Genomic DNA, 20,686 nt, shown 5'->3' with positions numbered 1-20,686 from the left:
GCCCAAGTTTAATGAGGTATGTGTGATAGTTCCTGGAAACATCTCATCCTCTTTCCCTCTTTCTCCCCATCTCTTTTCTTCTGCTCTCTCTTGCGTTCTTCAGCCTTTTGTGTCTGTCCCTCTGGCTTTCTGCGGTTATGTTCTTGCTATAACAAGTCATTGCTATCCTTTGCAACCTGACAGTGTTGTGCAAACAAATTTTTTACTGTGTGATGCTGGGTTCCATCACAAGACTTTCTGATACCCATGTGGCCCACGTGCCGAGGACATATTGAGTGCTGTGCTTTTTTGTTTTGAGTGTGTTATTTATTACCTTAGAAGAAAGGATGTCAGATCATGTGTTTTCCGCACGTACAGTTTGTTTTGTCAGCCACACATTAAGGTAAAGTTAGCTGCCTTAAGCATCCAGAATGTGCAGATAATGTGTCAGTATTTCCCCAGGCACCTTATGGTTAATTATTTTTAAAGACTCCCTGTCAATAACAAATAATTTTAGAAAATATAGTGCCAATATTACAGAAAAAGAACACAATTGGTATTTTGACTTAAATTTAACTTTTAATTGACCGTAAAGCAAATGCTCAAAGAGAATATATTACATAAAGAATCATCGTTATTTTAGTGCTAGTCTAAAATGAAAACATTTAAGATGGTCTCCATGGAGAGGGTGAAGCTGGTGCTGATCCTGTTTCCATGGTAACAGCTTTAGTTTGAGTCCTCCTCCGATCCTTCGTGTCCTGAAACACACAACATTGAATATCTACTTTGTAGACATGACTTTGTTTTCCAGGCTTGCACTTAAAAATACATCAGCAAGTACTTTTATGCCATTTTAAAAATCAAAGGTGGCAACTTATGGTTTAGTTCATTTCCAGAGAAATTCGTGAATATAGAATATATATATATATATATATATATAGTTTTCAGCATCCATACTCTCATGTCAGCTGGTGGAAGATTTTTATTGGTGTTTATTTTCATCCTATGGCCAACTAATGATTATTTTCATTATTGGCTAATCTGTCAATTGTTTTTGCATTGAATGATTACTGGGTTACAGTAAATTGAACATCTGGGTTTTGGACCGTTGGTTGGATAAATCAAGACATTTAATGACTTCACCTTGGGATCAAGAACATGTTCACCTTTTTCTGATGTTTTCTGGACTTAATTATTAATACAAAATTGGCTGCCCTACAAAACTGTAAGTTAGGCATATTATTGTGAGATTTTGGAGATTGTTCTAAATAGTGCTGTAGTCACTGCCCAAACCGAGACCAAGTCAAGACCAAGACCAGCTCTCAACATTACACGACACACAATAAGATGTGGAACGAGATCATAGGTACTTCTCAAACTGATCTGAAAGATCCACATTCCCTTTAAAACACCCACATACAAACACTGAGAGCTGAAACGTAACGTATCTTTATTCAACGATCCTTTTCCATGCTTACCATCGCGGTTACAGTCGTTAACGGTAACAACACATTTTTAATTAGGGTTATTGGTTGTATTTGAAGCAAAATGTTTTACTTCCAATCAAAGTTAGGATCTTAACAAATAAATCAATGCAAAGCAATTTATTGATATTCCCAAATGGTCTTGGTGGTTATGGTCTTGACTGGTCTTGAAATAAAATGCAGAGTCCTCAATGTCCAAGACAGAGACAAGACCGAATACAAATGCAGTCGAGTCCGAGACAAAACCAAGACCATCAAAAAGTGGTCTCAAGACCAAGACCAGTCTCGAGTACTACAACACTAGTTCTAAATGACTGTTCATCTAATGACATTCAAATGTCATGTGACTCATGTGTTACCATCGGTTCCTGAGTTCTGAGAGTCATGATGTGTTTCTGATATGCCGAGATGATACAGTCTCGCCTGCAAAAGGGAAAACAGTGGTGTCATGTCAAAAGGATTTCTGGTTTGATTCCTCCAAATTAGTTTTTTTTTATTGCTCAGACTCACTTGCTGGTGATGCCTCCTCCTGGTGGAAGCCCTGGAATCTCTTCTGCAGCCAGGAATTTGATCACATACAAAATGTCAGGGTCCTCCTCGCTGGACCTCATCGACTGGATAATTTCTGTGAAGGGAGATAGCCAAAACAATATGGGATGAAAAAAAATCAGGGAGCTAACAGCGGTCTAAAGTACACTGCAGAGTGGTTTGGTGTGGGGTTTGCGGAAAAAGCACCTTCCACTTTCATATCGATCTGTCGCTCCAGCTCTGCCTCCTGCTGCAGTGCCTCCTGTGACACCTGGGGGGCGCCAGGGAAGCAGACAATGATGATGCTGATGTTGTCCAAGCTTCCCTGCAAAGGCAGAGAAACAGGATTATCAGATGCACTAATTGGCAGTAACGGTAGACTGGTGTATGTAACTTAGTGCGTTTACATTTTGATCTTCTTATATTTTACTTGTGTATGCTACTTTATACTTTTACCTGGTAACAGCCATTGTTCCTGATAAATACTAGTTACTCTGCAGATTAATTAATTAAATATATAGATATAAATGATATATGACTTGTTATACAGTATAATTAATTAGGCTAAAATATAATTTTAGATTAGCTCCACCTCAACCAGGCATTACGTTAAAGAGCTGCTTATATGTTAAGTGAGTAATTAAAATCCAATAATATAATGCATGATAATATAGTATGGGCCCTTCTACCTGCTTAAAATTGCTTTAACTGTTCAGATTTTTTGTACATTTTACTGATAATACCAATGCAAAAATGTAAATGCAGTGCTTTCACTTGTGAGTATTTTCACACAGTGGTACTGGTACTTTAACTTAAGTTAGTACTTCTTCCTCCACTTGAAATAGACCTGTTGACAGGGAGAATAACAGGGGACTGAGGTCTGTGTCAGGTTGAATCGAGCTATATTTTGGCTTTAACAAAATAATCATGATGCCACAGTTAAGTACTAACTGAAGATTATGACATTACTGATTTACGAACAAACTCACTACTTTAGTCTGTGGCTTTGGGAAAATGCACCTGTGCCTGGCAGATATATCGGATGATATTAACTTATTGCAGATAGATTGGTATCAGTGCATATGTCAACCAACAGAATGCCATACTAGCTTTGAGATACTTTAGAAACAGATGATCTGTAACATTATTGTTTGTAAAGTTATGTGTTGATGTTCAAAACAGCTAATATCGGCTAATCTCCTGAATATCGAGATCTGTATCGGCCTCAAAACTCCAATAGTGGCCGGGCTATACTGTTTAGACGTTGCAGTTTTGCAACGATCAGCCTGTTGATTGTGACATCAGTGATGCGAGGTTTGAGGCTCAGTGTGTACTGGAACATGCAGTCTTTCAACAGGCACAGTAAGCCTTTTTAGGTGAAATAAATAGCCACCCATCCCGCCAGGATAAAGCCTCTGAGCCGGTACGTATTGAGCGGCAACCCTGAGCTCACATCAACAGACTCACATTCAGTGATAATCCGAGCCATGTGTAGCATTTCTTCCCTCCTATCCCATGTCCCAGGATGCCTTAATACAGCTATTTATAGAGCGGGCTAAGGGCTCAGGCGGCAGGTTACTAAGCATTAAGAAGACCTGCAGGGGAAGTCTACTTACGTAACAACATCAATGTAACTCCTCCTCATCGAAACCCTGCCCACAGTGTACACCTGCTCACAGAGCCCCCTTCTTAATGTAAGCTTCCCATTCATCAATACACCTGCTGTAACACTACGTTGGAGAACCGGGTAGTTCTGCTAAGCTAAGACTACATGGTGATCCTACTACATGTGCACATGCGTTTGGTCATTAAGTAGATTAATTAAAATTTCCATGACATTTTGAGATTTGTTCAATCTGCACTTTTAGTAAACACTTGTGTTTCAGTATTAACATTCCTTGAACAGATTGACAGAGAGCATATTATTCATAGTGAATTTTGAGACATAAATAGTAGCTTTGTTCCACCTGCCACCACCTGGGTCATGGTGCAGGCTGGGTGTTGCTCGTGGTACAGACAGAAAGGTGTCTGTAGCACCGTGTTACGAAAACTGTCAAGTTTTTATTCTTTGATTAGATAGTTCCTGATTTTAAACCATTTTAATTAAGGCCAAATTATGCCTTAGGATTTTGTTAAAAGACATGTTTAGCCTATGATTTTGGGCACTTTAAGGACTAATCCTCCATATCGGCTTAAAAATTGAGATTGAAAGGCTTTCCTTGACCTCGAAAACAGTAGTTGACAAAACAGAAGCAGGCCCTACCTCCTCAGGGACTTTTGACCTTTTTCCAGAACAGCTACTAAACGGAAATTGGCACGAGATTGTTATGTCAAATGTTGTTTTTAAGGTCAAACATGAACTTTGAATCTCAGTTTTTATACTTGTAAAAACAATGGATTAACAAAGAATAATGGTGCCGAAACTCAGGTATCAAATCTTGCAGTACGATTGAAAATTTACAACCGATACCGCATCTTGGTCATAACAAGCTGTTTTAGGTGCTTTTATGCTTAGATGACAGTGGCGAATCACAATCTTCTTCCTCAATTTTTCATTAAACATTTCCAGTGAAATGTTATTTCTCATTAATTCTCATTCAACCAAGGGTTTAAATATCTGTAAGAATGTTTCATTTTCTTTTTCTAATTGTTTCATACACATTGTTTGTACACTACTGTGTAAATGTTGACCTCTCACCTTATAGAGACATAGGTCAATGACTTGAGTGCAAATTTCTCTCAGGTCTTCGCACACCTGCATACGACTGCGCACAAAGGCGCACAGTTCCTCATTACCAATGGCGTCCCACACGCCGTCGCATGCTAGAATTAGGAACTCGTCTTCAGGCGTCCTCTCTAGCTCATACACCTCTGGCTCTGGTGACACTAGCTGCTCTGTTTGCGGCCTCCAGTCCACCTCCTTGAAGTCAAAGTCCCCCAGTGCTCTGGAAACTGCCAGCGAGCCGTTGACTCTCTGCAGGGTCACCGAACCTCCAGCGTTCTGGATGCGCTCCTTTTCTCTGGGGTTGAACGGCTTGTGGTCCTCTGTATAGAAGACCACCTGGCCGTTATGGCAGAGCAGGGTGCGGGAGTCCCCACAGTTGATAAAGTAAATGTAGCGCGGTGAAATCATGACACCTGCTGCGGTAGAGCCACTGCGGTCCCAGTTGTCCTGGCGAACCAATTTGTGCATGTGGCAATCGATGTCCAGGAAACCTTCACGAATCCCCTCCTTCACCTGCTCGGGGTCCTCGCTTGCTTTAATCCTACCTGTGGGAAATAGGGAGGAAATGTTTGGTTTGCTTAGAGGCCAACGCACATGGATCCGGGTAGCATAAACCTGTGGAGAAAAGACCTCATCTCTGTTGTTGGAGTGACACTATTGCACAGTGCAATAACATGGCCGACACAATACAACTGATTTTAGTGCTGGATTTGTTTAACTTTATTTTTCCCAACAGAAACCTGGCCATAACAGGTAGCAGTAAGAGTTACAGACGGATTACAACCATTCATGTAATGAGGATTGTTAATCTTCTCTCATATGGTAAACCAATCAGCTCACAACTCTACATTAAATAAAAAACTTGATGATCTGAATGAATGTCAGCAACTCTATTTTGTTTTGATCCCTAAAATTTGTTCGAGTCCTGTTCTTCGGCTCCTGAACCGTCTTCATTTCTTTGCTCGCTGCTGTAAAGAAAAATCCCTCAAGATCCAGAATCCTTGTTTGGAATATGACACACATGCCAATGTACGTGATTTTAGCATTGCTCATCACTGTATATGCACTGTGACATGTTCAATTTCCAATGTAATGTCACCCTTAATCCTGGATCGCTTTAGCTTCAATTAATCTGCTCTTAATCAGCTATTTTCATGGACTTCGTGTTCCCAAATCAAGTCCATGCGTAAAACAGTGTGATCACAGGACCTGGTTCTACTTTCACATATTACATTACATTACATTAATTGGGCAGATGCTCTGGTCCAAAGTGACAATAAGTGCACTTACACTCTGTATGAACAAAGAGCTAGATATCATAAAATAATTGGAAATACATTCCTCTCAAACTAAAAACATGTTCATTGCTAGATTCATCTAATTCATCAGTAATTGTAATGTACCTGTTGCCAGGATGTGATTCAACAGGTTTCTGGAGCAGTACTGTGCCACTGTGGTGCCAGCGTGTCCATCAAAAACAGCAAAGTATCCCCACTCTGTCAGCTCTCCTGTCAGCTGGGGCATGCAGGTGTGGGCGTCCTCCATCTGAGCCCTCCAGCCCTGCATGCTCGCCACAGCATAGTTCACCCCGATTGAGCACCCCCCTCTGACACATGCTTCTCCAAGATGGGACGATCAAGGTATGGGCTCGGCACGGAGTCCTCCTCATCCAAATTTTCCTCCTCGTCGGGCCCTGTTTCCCTGGGCCCTCCTTTAAAGAAGAAGGTGACCATCTTCTCCGTCTCTTTAACAAGCTGGCGAAGGAAAGAGGGCACCTCCACATTGCTGGCCCGCCTGGCCGTCCTCATCACCCCGCGGAGCCTGTGCTCAAGCTTCCTGCTTGACCTGGCAGCAGTCCGTCTCCTCCTGGTGCCCCTCCTCCGGCTCTGTGTTTTCCGCAGCAGTTCCAGTGCAACTGTTAAGCTGTGGCACCCCAAGCAGGTAAAAAAAAAAGTGACTTCAAATCAGAATCGTCCTGTTAAATAAAAAACTGAGATGGTTTTCTGTTAAAAATTATCAGGGCCATTTTTGCCTCCCTTAGGATAGAGTCTGACAAATCCTTCTTCTGTCCTTTATATTTGACTGTAAGACCATATGGTGTCTTCCTCTCTCTGTTTCTGTGTATACGTCTCCCTCCTTCTCCTTTACCTGTCCTTTATCAGCCCTGTACTTCTATTAGCCTATCTATTCCTGTTGATTTATCCCTCTGCTCTGCCTCCACTAACTGCCTCTTTCTTCCCTGTCCCTCTTTTCCTCCTTCAGTCTGTGTAGCACTGCCGGATAATCACCCAGCTTTAAGATGACCTGTGTTTGCACACATGCATGGATTATGACGAGTATAACATTTTACACAACACAGAGTGATCCCGTAATCAGTCTTGCATGTCTGCATGGGGATTGTATGTCTGACACAAGAAATTCTGATTCCAAATAACTGAATCATAATTCAGCATTTTGATCATTTCTCTTGCTGACAATCACTGTAGACTAAGTGAACAATACTGCACACATGTTTCTGTTACAAAGGTTTATTGTGTTAAAACGTGCATTTTATTGAGTTTCAAAGTCAATTCTTGATATTGAAAACAGCAGTTGACAAAACAACTGTGTGTCAAGGTCTGTTTAATAGCTATTCTGGAGCTTTACAAAAGCACTGAGTTTACAACAAAGTGATAATTGAAGAGCAATAAAGACATTTTACTGTAGATCATTAGAATCACGTTGCCTGTTATAAGTATGTCAGAGATAGAGTGACTTCTAACTAACAGGGAAATAGTTAACTATACTAACAGCTGAGTGAATGGTGATTATAGCTCCATATTAATTGTGCAGACTGAGTTGCATTAACTCAGTACATTTTCAGTCTGAACGAATATATAAGGCTTTCATTTCTTAACTTTGGTCCTCTTGAGTCATCTTGTCTACTTTTCCCCTTCTTTTGGGCAGCAGGAAAAACAGTTTTATAAAAACTTTTACATAATAATCTTAACATAAATTCATAATAGTTTGTTCATCATAAGCCAAAAAATCTAAATGGCTTTATAATAATTCCTACACTTATTTACAACCCTTGTATTTATTATTAGCATACTATTCCTACTGTCTCTACAGCTTCTTATTCTATTCCAGTTGTGTGTTTATATAGTGATATATACACTTCTCACAAAAATAAAGGGAACACTAAAATAACACATCCTAAGTCTGAATGAATGAAATAATCTCATTAAATACTCCTTTCTTTACATAGTTGAATGTGCTGACAACAAAATCACACAAAAAATATCAATGGAAATCAAATTTATCAACCCATGGATTTCTGGATTTGGAGTCACACTCAAAATCAAAGTGGAAAACCACACTACTGGCCGATCCAACTTTGATCTTAAAACAAGTCAAAATGAGGCTCAGTAGTGTGTGTGGCCTCCACGTGCCTGTATGACCTACAATATGATCCCTACAACGCCTGGGCATGCTCCTGATGAGGTGGCGGATGGTCTCCTGAGGGATCTCCTCCCAGACCTGGACTAAAGCATCCGCCAACTCCTGGACAGTCTGTGGTGCAACGTGGCGTTGGATGGAGCGAGACATGATGTCCCAGATGTGCTCAATTGAATTCAGGTCTGGGGAACGGGCGGGCCAGTCCGTAGCATCAATGCCTTCCTCTTGCAGGAACTGCTGACACACTCCAGCCACATGAGGTCTAGCATTGTCTTGCACTATGAGGAACCCAGGGCCAACCGCACCAGCATATGGTCTCACAAGGGGTCTGAGGATCTCATCTCTGTGCCTAATGGCAGTCAGACTACCTCTGGCGAGCACATGGAGGGCTGTGCGGCCCCCCAAAGAAATGCCACCCCACACCATTACTGACCCACCGCCAAACCGGTCATGCTGGAGGATGTTGCAGGCAGTAGAATGTTCTCCACGGGGACTCCAGACTCTGTCATGTCTGTCACATGTGCTCAGTGTGAACCTGCTTTCATCTGTGAAGAGCACAGGGCGCCAGTGGCGAATTTGCCAATCTTGGTGTTCTCTGGCAAATGCCAAACGTCCTGCACGGTGTTGGGCTGTAAGCACAACCCTCACCTGTGGACTTCGGGCCCTCATACCACCCTCATGGAGTCTGTTTCTGACCGTTTGAGCAGACACATGCACATTTGTGGCTTGCTGGAGGTCATTTTGCAGGGCTCTGGCAGTGCTCCTCCTGCTCCTCCTTGCACAAAGGCGGAGGTAGCGGTCCTGATGCTGGGTTGTTGCCCTCCTACGGCCTCCTCCACGTCTCCTGATGTACTGGCCTGTCTCCTGGTAGCGCCTCCATGCTCTGGACACTACGCTGACAGATACAGCAAACCTTCTTGCCACAGCTTGCATTGATGTGCCATCCTGGATGAGCTGCACTACCTGAGCCACTTGTGTGGGTTGTAGACTCCGTCTCATGCTACCACTAGAGTCAAAGCACCGCCAGCATTCAAAAGTGACCAAAACATCAGCCAGGAAGCATAGGAACTGAGAAGTGGTCTGTGGTCACCACCTGCAGAACCACTCCTTTATTGGGGTGTCTTGCTAATTGCCTATAATTTCCACCTGTTGTCTATTCCATTTGCACAACAGCATGTGAAATTGATTTCAATCACTGTTGCTTCCTAAGTGGACAGTTTGATTTCACAGGAGTGTGATTGACTTGGAGTTAAACAACACAATGTAAGTGTTCCCGTTATTTTTTTGAGCTGTGTATTTCACCTTGCTGAACATCATATGATATCACACACTCACATGAGATATATTTTACAACAGCTACTAAGTGGACCTTGAGGTGAGATTGCTGTTGTTCGCTGCGTTACGAATGTTTTTGTGCTGTTTGCATTGTAGTATTGTATCCAGACTGGGCCTCCAGAGTGATTTTCTGTCACCATGTGCTCTCTGTTTAGGGTCAAATATCACTCCAACTTATTTGAGATTTAGTCACTTTCTTGAAATTACTTACTAATAGTTTAAAAGAATACAACAGAATAAAACAGAATAAAGAATAAAAAGTTACTGTGTAGTTCTTTCTTGTCTCAAATGACAATCTTTCTAAAGTTGTGTAATATATTTACACTCAGACTTAACCCCACCCTGTCCTGTGTGGGACTGGCTGATTTGGTGTCGTCCTTCCGTGACAACTGCGTCTTAATCTAATTAACTGCTGAGTATTTGGAGCTCCTGACCTGTACATGTAGGAACTATTGAGGTTTAATTTTGTTAAGGACTTTATGTGCGATTGTTTGTTCTTATCCAATGCAAAGTAGGGCTAAACCTTCATTAGTTGATTTTGATCTCTGCTGGCAGTGTTTCAGGTGAAGCATTTTTGTTTACCTTTATTTGTCCAGTTAAGACTGAGTGCACACACACAGCAAACAGGATAACACAGGATGTTGATTATCCTGTGACTATTGTAGCATACCTACGTTTGTAATACAAATTATGACTATTAATATTCAGAGAATATTTATTCATAAACGTCAAAAAGGGCACCAACGGAAATTCAGTTCACCCAGGGTCTCTGGACCCCTGGGTATGGGTTTTAATAATTATACAAATATTCAGTAGTGATCAGTTTAGTTAAAGGCAGGGTAGGTAAGTTTGAGAAACAAGCCAGAAACTAATGGATTTTGAAAGTATCCAACAGAGAAACTACCACGCCGTCCCTTCTGGGCTCCTTCCAAAGCCACGCCCCCAAAACACATGAACGCGCGTTGCCGACACAGCAGGAGGACGAGGACAGTGTGACGAGTGGAGAGCAACGGCTCACATCAAGGGTAAGAAAATAACCAACTTTATCATTATGAAAACAACTAACCCGGCTGTTAGTATTCACTATCACGCTAGCATGTTATTATTGGATAGGTTTAATTTTAATCAGTAACGAGCTGGCTAGCTAACTGTTAGCAACAGGTTGCTGCGCTAACAGATGCACATTTTCCCGTTTCCATCAGTTACACTACACGAACGTGTATTTTGCGGTAGATTCATAACATGTACGTTGTTTTGCATGTTGGAGCTTCCGTGGTGACAGCATTATAGTCTCTGATGAGGACTGCACCCCAGAGCCAAGCACAAACCGGGACAGGCCCGGGGTCACCGCGGTGAACTTCGTGTTAAGTTAAGACAGACATTCACCCAGGATCCAGTGACGGCTTTTTAGTCAGCTCACCCAGTGACTGTTGTATAAGTGCGGTTAGTTCACCTCTGAACTTAACCAACTTAAAACTAACTTTCCCGGGGTCGAAGCGAAGCAGAGGAGGGAGGGCTGCCGGGGTCCGAGGAAGAAGAGGCAGGACGGGGAGGACGAGGTGCAAGCCAAGGAGCACATCTTCTAGGACCTGTGTCAAGCTTCATGCTCCAACAACAGCATATGAACAGGTATATCTATACATATATATTTTAATATTAGTCTGTTATCTCCCAGTGTACTTGTCTCAAAGTTTCTCTGGTTTATCCCCCTAAGCCCTTTGACTGTCAAAAATAAAGTGCTTTATAAATGTAATCCATCACTATTGTTATTACTTTTTTTTATTATCGTTTACTGATTACAACTAACTACAGCTCTGCTTCAGCCATCTGCTCATCTGTGTCATGTACATTGACCTGGTGTGTAATGTGGACACAGAAGTCCTGTTAGAGAACAACAAACCCCTGTTCAATAAAAATATCTGATCATTTTGATGAATGTTCTGTCCTATTACACTGATCTTTCCAATTTGGGGTTCTAACAACTATATATTCCTTTACAGGCCAGAATCTGAGGACTGTGGACAACATCCAGACTACAGTGTTTCCATGCACCACACATGGCTGACCTTCCAGACCCAGGACAGAGCAACAAACAGTTCAGTCAGGCAGCATACAGACAGTTTGTAGTGTGGCAATGTGGAGCACTTGGTCACAGCGTCTTGATCCTAAGTTGCTGTTTCTGGAAGATATAACTGTTATCCTGATCCACCAGGACTATACAGAGGTTTAATCTCTGATGTGATCACCAACTGCTACACAAATAATTCCCTCCACTGTGTGAATGAAAACCTGTACATTGTTTTCTTTTTATGCCCAGGAGGGTAGAGAAAATACAAAGATATTTTCCCTGTTCTGGATAATATTTTCATTCTTTTTTAAATAAAACATTGAAAATGATAAATGCATTTTCTTTACACTTGCAGCATGAACAATCAAGCAACTACATTTATGTCTGAAATAATGACATCCAAATGTGGTATAACACTTGTTTATTATTATTATATGCTACTAAAACTACAACCTAAATCACAAATAGATCATTTTTAACATCAACATCAATAAAAATAAGTATACAGGAAGAGACGAGGTGTGTCCAGATGTATCTTGACCGATTATGAAGACAATTCAGACTTTACTCGTAGCATCGTATTGCTGCTGTGGAGATGATTAAATACATCAGTCACCTCTCTGACATGATTACCACATTTCAAAACCAACCAGCATTACTTTGTTTTATCTTTTGCTGTATCTAGCAACACAGTTGGGGCAGGGACACCTGACTGAACCCCATGTTGACGGGGATCATCAGGTCTCCTGGTTCTGCTTCTAGGTATCTCCTCAGTAGCAGACCGGAGGAGGAGGAGGGTGGCACTCTGGAGGTCTGCAATGTAACTGTAGTCCTTCTCCACCTTCAATGAGTACAAGCTCCACTTCCTGGACTTTTTGTTGTACACCGTGCTGTACCTGATACTACAGAAAGGATCAGCTTAATGAAAAGTTTGAAACACCTGACATTGTTCTCTTACAGAGTAAGCTATTTCCACATAAAATGCAATCAATAACAATAAATCAGCACCATCTATCTGTATTCCTCATACTGTTTAATATTTTTTGACTCATCACTTATAAATGTATTAGTAAAATGCACAAGAGTACTCATAATGCAACATACTGAATTGTGTCATCATCTTTTCTCCTGGCTGGTCTGTGGACACGGTGGTTGTAATCCAGACCAGCGAGCATGGTCCGATCAGTGTACTGGTGAGAAGCACAGGGTGTTGGGAGACTGCAGGTGACCTGAGGGCGCAGTAGAAATAAAACATAAAGGATTTTTTACTTATGGTAAAATAAGTAATGGCATAACACCAGTTACAGTAAAAGGGTTTCACACAGTAGGTTTAGCTACGAACAATGTCAAATTATATTATAGGTAGCTTATATACCAGAAACACAGATACTTTGCGGGACCTTTAGCCATCATTGTTTACGTACACTAACGTTGAAATGTCTTTCTCATAACTACAAACACACAGCTACATCATTTGTAAAAGAGTAACATACAGTCAAACAACGCCTGCAGACACAAGATAATTACACAAACAAATTAGATACAAGGTGTAAACATAAGTGTAATAAACCTACATGATGACTAACTAAACCGGCGCAGTCTACACCTACATTGTCTTACCTAATATTAGCATTGGAAAACAGCTCGTGCTGCTGTTTTCCAGCTCACCTACAGCTAGATAGAATTTATCGTCTCTACTCTGGCTCCTACACCGGCCTGCACTCGTAGCAACCGTTAGCTGTATGCTAGTAGGTAGTAGGTAGCTACGTTTGCTAGCGATGAAAGTAACAAATTACTATGAAAATGGTATAAGCCAGATTACCTGTCCAGCAGAAATAAAGCCACCACGGTGTAACTTTTCAGCCCCTTGGTGTTCCTCAATTGTCACTATTGTTGAAAAGCCACGCAGATATCACCTCCGGTCTGACCGCTTGGCTCGTCAGGTCTGAGCGAGCTGAGCGGGTGCGCGCACTGGGGCTGCTCCTGTAGCAACACGGCTGGTAGCCATGGCAGCGCGGGAGAGTGACAGTCAGCCAGCCAATCACTGCATTCGGTCCGAATGAAACGAGTGGCTGTGTTTACTGCAGCCCTGAGAGGACTACAGACAGCCGAATTTTATACTCTCTTTTTCAGAGCACCTAACTTTTTAATATGCATTGGTGTATAAAGACAGTTTTAACAAATATGACAACAAGTGTTTCAGGAGCAACTTAAATCAATCAGTCAATCTCATATCAGAGACTAACTTGTATTTTTCAGCATTGCTTATTTGGGGGGACAACATTTTTCAGGTGTGGTGAAAACAGTGGCCTGCTTAATTTATGGTTGAATGAAATTACAGTTATTGATATCACTCTGTTCTGGTCAACCGCCAGATGATATTATTTTGCTGTGTTGTTTATCTTGTAAGTTTAATAGACTTTTGGTGTTCAAGCCTGCTTCTCTTCATGTAGGGACATTCATTATTCATTCATTATTGCTTGAAGTGGAAAAAAATAGGTGCCCCCACCCCCACCCCCCGTGCACTATCCTCAACCACAAGATGAAACTAGTAGATATTATAACATTAACAACTTTGCACATTAACCACTTCATATTTTTGCATTCTGCAAATCAACACATTTTCTGCACCAAGTTATGGAGGAAATGTCTTTATTTATATGAAGGGAAACTAAATTAAGGTGACAATTCAAAATATAATGGAATATAATTAGAATATAATATATAGAAAATAATTACATAATTCAGTAATCAGCTTTTGGACAATGAAAATTTGTTTCTTCTATATTTCAATTGCATTGCATGTTTTCCTTTCATTTGTAGTTGCTGTTTTTCAGAATATCAAAAAGTGATGGAGACATTCAGATTATGACTTGTCCCCAGCGTCCCCAGTGTAAATGATACCTATCTGTCAACACTTTTAAATGTCCTGTCCCATCCAGGCTGTGATTGGTTGGTTCATGACAAGCGTCATTGACGAGCTACATGGCCGCTTGAAAGACACCCGAGCTTCTGCGTACCAGGGTGTTCCGGCCCACTTCAAGCCCTAATTGGGATTGTAAATGATGAAATGGACAACTTTGTCAGGAAGCCCAACATTTTTATAGGGCTGCTATTTACTTACCACTGACTTAGGCCATTTTTCAGCCTGTACTTAAATCCTATGCTTGCAATCTCCTGTTTGTTTTTTCCTTTTTAAATTTACAGTTTTATATTTCTCTTTCACCTACTGTTTTAACATTATCCATAAAAGTTACTGGTCACATCAGACCAGGTAAGGCCTCTGAATTGAGCAAATGTCCATATTATTGATTATTAAACTTTTCATTACTACAAATATAATTATATATTTTCTCTTATTTCAAAAGTTACACTGTCTTGCTTTAAATGTCTTGTACTGTATTTGTTATTCATGTCTTTAGTGCTTATTTGAAATGAGATGTGATCAAAGCAAAGAGGTAATACACATTTTCCTGCAACTTCTTCAGCTACACACTGCTGCCCCCTACGTGTCACTGCGCTTACTTTCCATTAAAAAAAATGCTTTCAGTTGACTCTGTACATTATTTACACTCTAGCTTTAATGATTCATTTTGGTGTGATTTGCTTATATAGTTGCAATTTGTCAAACATTAATATTGCTTATATGTGCAATTGGAAACATATAGCATGCTGTATATGATAAGGCTGTCAAACCTTACATGCTGGTAAGCTATGGACTTGACTGGAGCTTCAGCGTTTCCTACCCATCATCAAATGCGCCTTTCTTTGCATATGTTTTGTACATGCTCATGTTATTCATTAATAATGACTTATTATTCCTTCTTTATAGCCTGCCCCTATAAGATCCTGAGATGAAATCACATGATGAGGGAGAGAGAGAGGAACAGATTTGCTATGAATGGGAGATGACAACAGGCTCACACAGACACAGGGACATGCTCATGCTTCTCTAGCCTTTGCTGTAGCGTGCATGACTACCGCTGCAGTCATAACGATGTAAGAGAGGAGAACAAGAGTGAAGCAGGCAGGGCGGGGCAGGGAGGCAGGAAGCTGCTCAACAGACGACCAGAGGGAAAGGAGGAGGGAGAGAGAGAGTGTATCCACAGGACGCGAGTGCTGGCAGCAGAGGAGGAGGGGGGCTTCCAGACTGGATGGGCCCAGCAATGCCTTGATGGAGTATGGGCCAGGTTTTAGGATTCTCCCACTGCCGTGAGTCTGCTTTTGTTCTGCTGTCTCCATCTGCATTTGTTTGCCTCACTGTACCATCGTCATATTCCAGCTCAACTTATTTTCTTGCTAAATGCTGTTAGCATCGTATATGTTTGCTCAGCCTCCACCTCCCTCCTTTCCTGCCTACTCTCCTTTCCTCTTTCCTGCTCGTACCTTTAATAAACACATGGCTGAATGGATGGATGCAGTGCAGAAGGAGACCTATTGTGTTGTTGTAGCCTCCCATTGATTTGCAGATGTGTGGTTGTGTACGAGAAGGCTTTGCAGGCAGACGTCAAGAATGCAAGTTATTTCTCCTTCTGTTGTGCTTTCTTAGCTGTGTTTTATTGTCAAACTATTTATATGATATCCTCTACAAATTAAAGGGGTTTATGGTTCTTTGCATGTGTTCATACATGTATAGAAGAGAATATGCTGCATTCTTTACTCTGACTGGCTAATGTCATGCTGGCTATCAAATGAAGTGAAGGCCTTTACTGCTGCCACTTCAGTGCTGTAAGGAAATGAGTCTTTATTCACTGGCCTACAGTATGCAACCATGTTCCTTTGATCTGAATTTGATGACAGCATTTAATGTTATTTTGTGTGGAGGTTAATATTTATTGATTGGCATACCAATATGTAAATACAGTGAAATACAGTAGATGAGTGTACAGTTGTGATAAAGCACAGTTCACTATTATAACTTTTCAAAATGACTCATAACAACATACTCTGCAGTGTGCTGTCTCTTTTATTGTAGTAATCATTTCACGTTAGTACACCTACGATGAATGTTTTGAGAGTCATACTACTGAAATGAATACGTGATGGTGGAGTGAATGGATTTATTTATTTATTTATATTTCTGACTGTTTTGCTTCAGCGTGTTTACTAGCAGATTTATGTAAAGTGTTGACTGTTTTCTTCCAGAGGAATATGGCTCTGTGGCGTCCACTCCAGACTCAACACCTCCATGCACTGATGGTAGGAAGCACACGTGACACTTTATCTATCCGCTGTGAAACTCTGTCACACAACATTTAAAAATAAGAAGAAGAAGAAGAAGTAGAAGAAGAGATTCCCTCTTCCTGAAACCTTCCTTTTGAAAGTAACATTAAAAGAATACATCTGAACACCTCTCTTACAACTAAAACATAGGCCCTGAACATCCATGGGTAAACACAGCAGTACATTTTGATCACAGCCACATTTTCGAAGGAGAGATTTCATGCACTCTTCAAAGAGGGTTTCATTTACTTTAGATGTCACAGCGTCTTCTCCCAGACATCAAATGACACACTTGGCTGCTTTCATCTGACATGTCGATTGATTAAAAGCAAAATCACTCTTTTTGTATGACACTGAACTAATTTGCATATAGGAAGCAGTAGCCTCTATAATTGAATAGTGCTCATGTGGTCAGAGTTTGACATTTAGTCTCTGTATGTCTCTCTGTGCATTGGGGGTTACCATATTTCTTTGTTTTTGTCTCCATTCAGGCGGAAATGAGGAGTCTGAGATGTACGAGCTGCAAACAGCCAGGGAGTGGTCTGACGATGAGGACGGGGGAGATGGAGGTCCAGATGATGACGAGGGACTGGCTTCATCCCCGTCCATCTGGGGCACGCCACGTCAGAACTCCTTTGAGCTGACTTTCTCTTACATCGCCATCGCCGAGCCAGAAGCGGTGGGAGCATCGCGACACCTCCGTGACCGACGCAGGGGCGGCTCTCGGGGAAGCCGCACTCCTTTGATCCGCACGGACACCCTGGAAACACTGTTGGACTCCCCCGATGTGGACTGGGACCCTCAAGCCTTCCTTAGCCGAGAGGAAGAAGAGGAAGCTTCAGAAAGGAGAGAGCAGGAGAGGGTGGAGGCGAGTGCAGCGGAGAGGAGGGAGCAGCACAGACAAATTGAGACTATTACAGTCCAGCCCTCTCACCAAAATCTGGACCCAGAAACTCAGGGGAGAGACGCAGGAATCCAAAGAGATGAGACCCCGAGCAGTCTGAACCAGATTGATCAGCCTCCCTCTCCGTCCCTGTCTTCCCAGCATCAGACCTCCTCACAGATACTTCAGGGTGAGAAACAGGAGAAATGTGTGAAGAGGTTGTTTTAGTCTGTGTAGTGCGACATATTGGAAGACTAAAAGACGCATTGTCTGGGAATGCTCATGATGCCCCAACACAAAGATGTATTTTTTTATTTTGTTTACTTTGTTCACCTGGTGATAGCTCAGAGGCAGACCTTATGACAAAACATGACTACAAGTGAATGGTGGCCAAAAGTCAGTGGGTTTCTATTTGGAAAAGGACCTAGAGACATTTTATGATCTTTCTGTTCTGGACATGTGTAGTAAATATAGTAATAAATTTAGTATTTAGGTATATGATCAGTGTTCATATTTTCCCATTTCCAAGTAGGTTGTATCACACATTCAATTTGATGTAAAAATGATACGTTGACTAAAACTAAGTTGCTGTCAGCTGTAACTACCACCTGCGACAGTGTGGCTGGTATTATTTTGTGAGAATCTGTGTGTGTGTGTGTGTGTGACGTTATGGCAAAATGTGGTCTTGAAGACACCTATTGTAGCGGGAACTACCCCAGAAGACTTTGCCAGGTGTTTATATGTCTGTCTGTCTGTCTGTCTGTCTCTGGACAGATTGTGTCAACGTGACAACCATGCAAGATGCAGTCATGAAGGTGTGTAGTTGAGACCATGATTAGTGAATACTCAGGTAATAATGTAGGAATAAGTACCGTGTACTCATGGATCGGAACATCAACATGTTAATAGGTTTCGCAGCTTGTGTGATTGCATCGCAAGATGGCCTCTAGCTTTTTCAGTGTGAGTGTTTTTAGCTGTATCATGAGAATAAAAGCAGGAGCCCAAATTATTTATTATCAGCCTTTTCAGACGGACAGAATTTATTTGGACTCATTATTTTACTCCAGAAAGTCATTCCCAATATCTTATGGTCAGTAGCTTGTCTACATAACTTCACATCAATATCTAGTTTATGAAAATGGTAAAAAAGTAAATCAAAACATAGGTTGACAATGTTAAATCAGCCTTAAATTCAGACTCTTGCAACAGATATTATACTTTGTAATAATAACTTACTAGCTTGTAAATATAAAAGTCAGAACCACAACACAAATGTTGCAGTCCAAATACTGTGGCACGTTGTGGTTGTATAAAATACAATTTAATATCTTTTGTCAGTAATTTTGTGCTCAAGCTGAGCATGTGCAACAAGTCACGGGTGATGTCATCATCATAGTGACGTCATCTTCTGTTTCCCGGTAGCAACAGCTTCACAGACCCCCGAGCCAGAGTCCCCAATCACAAGGGAAACCATTTCAGTCAAGCTGCTCACATCTGTGCGACCCAGAGATCCAGCGTCCTCATCATCAGCTGCCATTGGTCTGAACTCTCAGGAACAGCTGGTCAGCGATCACTGGTTTTCAGCATATAACCTATCAGAGGACCCAACAGTATGCACCCACATAGCAGGTACAAGATTCACATCTTTAAATGTTCTCACTCTTCTGACCACTGTCGTCCCATCTCCCTCCCATCTGTCTCTCTTGGTCTTGTTGCTGAGCGAGATCCTTCCATTGTGCTCGTTAATCGATACTTTAAAGAAGGTAAATATCAGATTTCGCTTTCAGCTTGGACCTTCAAGAGCAGGCAGACAAAGATAGATCCCCCCTCCCCGCCGGAAGTCCTGGCTGTTCATTGTGTCTCCATGGTAACCCTCTCTCGGGATTTCAGGAATGATTGGCTAATTGTGGAGAAAACATTCCTGGCATTTGCTTACTTTTTGGACTCACACGCCATCACTGCTGATGTCAGAGTGTATCACTGTTTGATACACACACAGAAAGAGAGACAGGTGTGTGTGTGTGTTTGTGCAGTTTGTTGGTGCTTTAGGAGTGAGTGAGACACAGAGAAAGATAACATCCTGTCTTCCAGTTTGATGGCATTTTAAGTGGACCTTCAGTCAGAGTAGAAGTCTTATTTTAGTGGAAATGGGGGGCCAGTAAACCCTCAGACCGTTGATGAATGTGTGGTCAGGCTGATGACAGAGTTTAGGGTGCCGTGAATAAATAGCACACATGCATCTATTGGGGTATCATATTTCTTCTGGATTTATTACTTGTCTCAGGGGCTGCAGTAGTAGTAGTAGTAGCGAAAACCGTCAAATATCAAAAGCTGGCATAGAATGAGTGGTCAGTTTTGATTCTTACTTAATCTTTGATCAAACCGTTTCTGAATCATAGTACACGTTCTTGCACAGTTAATTGTGTTTAGACAACATTTAACATTTGAAAAGCTTCTTTTGTTAAATGAAAAAGGTTGTGTTTTTTTTTAGAACAACAAGGCAATTTAAATTATACCAAACCCTACTTTTTTGACTATATGCAAGGTATTGTGTAACCTAAATACATATGTTTCAGCAGTTATCTGCAGACTAATATCCTGATGTTGAGATCAACAGATAATGTAAGAAAATATATGATAAAAAGCCCATTACTTAGTTAGCCAGGTTTCTGAATCGCTACCAGCATCTCCAGATTTTTCCACAATTCAAATATAGTGTATAAATCTTCTATGGAGTTTTTACAACAAAGTAAGCTTTATTTTCAGCATTTTAGCTTTATAAGAAAAGTGAATTTATCCCCAGAAAAAGCCACTAATATATTATGTATGATAAGTATTCATTATCAGTAGTGGTGGCACAGAAAGCTTTGGCTTGGTGACATAACAGAAAATAAATCCTGGTTCTCTTGTTTCAGGTGTCAGATGGCACATGACTATGAACAAAACTCAATATAACTTGAGTTCAAAGGAATACCTTGAATTTATTGTGTCAGAATTGGCTTTTGCTTTAAGGAAGAAGATCT

At 41.3% G+C, this 20,686-nt stretch overlaps 1 protein-coding gene and 1 pseudogene across 1 annotated transcript; one reads left to right on the top strand and one right to left on the bottom strand.

Moving 5' to 3' along the window:
- Positions 1–1,969: 1,969 nt before the first annotated feature.
- ppm1na (protein phosphatase, Mg2+/Mn2+ dependent, 1Na (putative)) lies at positions 1,970–6,687 on the bottom strand. The gene is given in 5 exon segments (XM_038692306.1): positions 1,970–2,088; positions 2,199–2,316; positions 4,690–5,261; positions 6,120–6,306; positions 6,309–6,687. Coding segments are annotated over 5 exon segments (1,212 nt in total). The 5' UTR covers positions 6,525–6,687.
- Positions 6,688–15,395: 8,708 nt separating this feature from the next.
- LOC119882302 lies at positions 15,396–18,274 on the top strand (annotated as a pseudogene).
- Positions 18,275–20,686: the final 2,412 nt, after the last annotated feature.

Source organism: Micropterus salmoides, unplaced genomic scaffold (genome assembly GCF_014851395.1).
Source record: "Micropterus salmoides isolate LMB-PRFRI ecotype aquatic unplaced genomic scaffold, ASM1485139v1 Ms_hic_scaffold_3, whole genome shotgun sequence".
Taxonomy (NCBI): domain Eukaryota; kingdom Metazoa; phylum Chordata; class Actinopteri; order Centrarchiformes; family Centrarchidae; genus Micropterus; species Micropterus salmoides.
The sequence above is the reverse complement of the archived record's forward strand: the minus strand, read 5'-3'. Positions and strand labels throughout refer to the sequence as shown.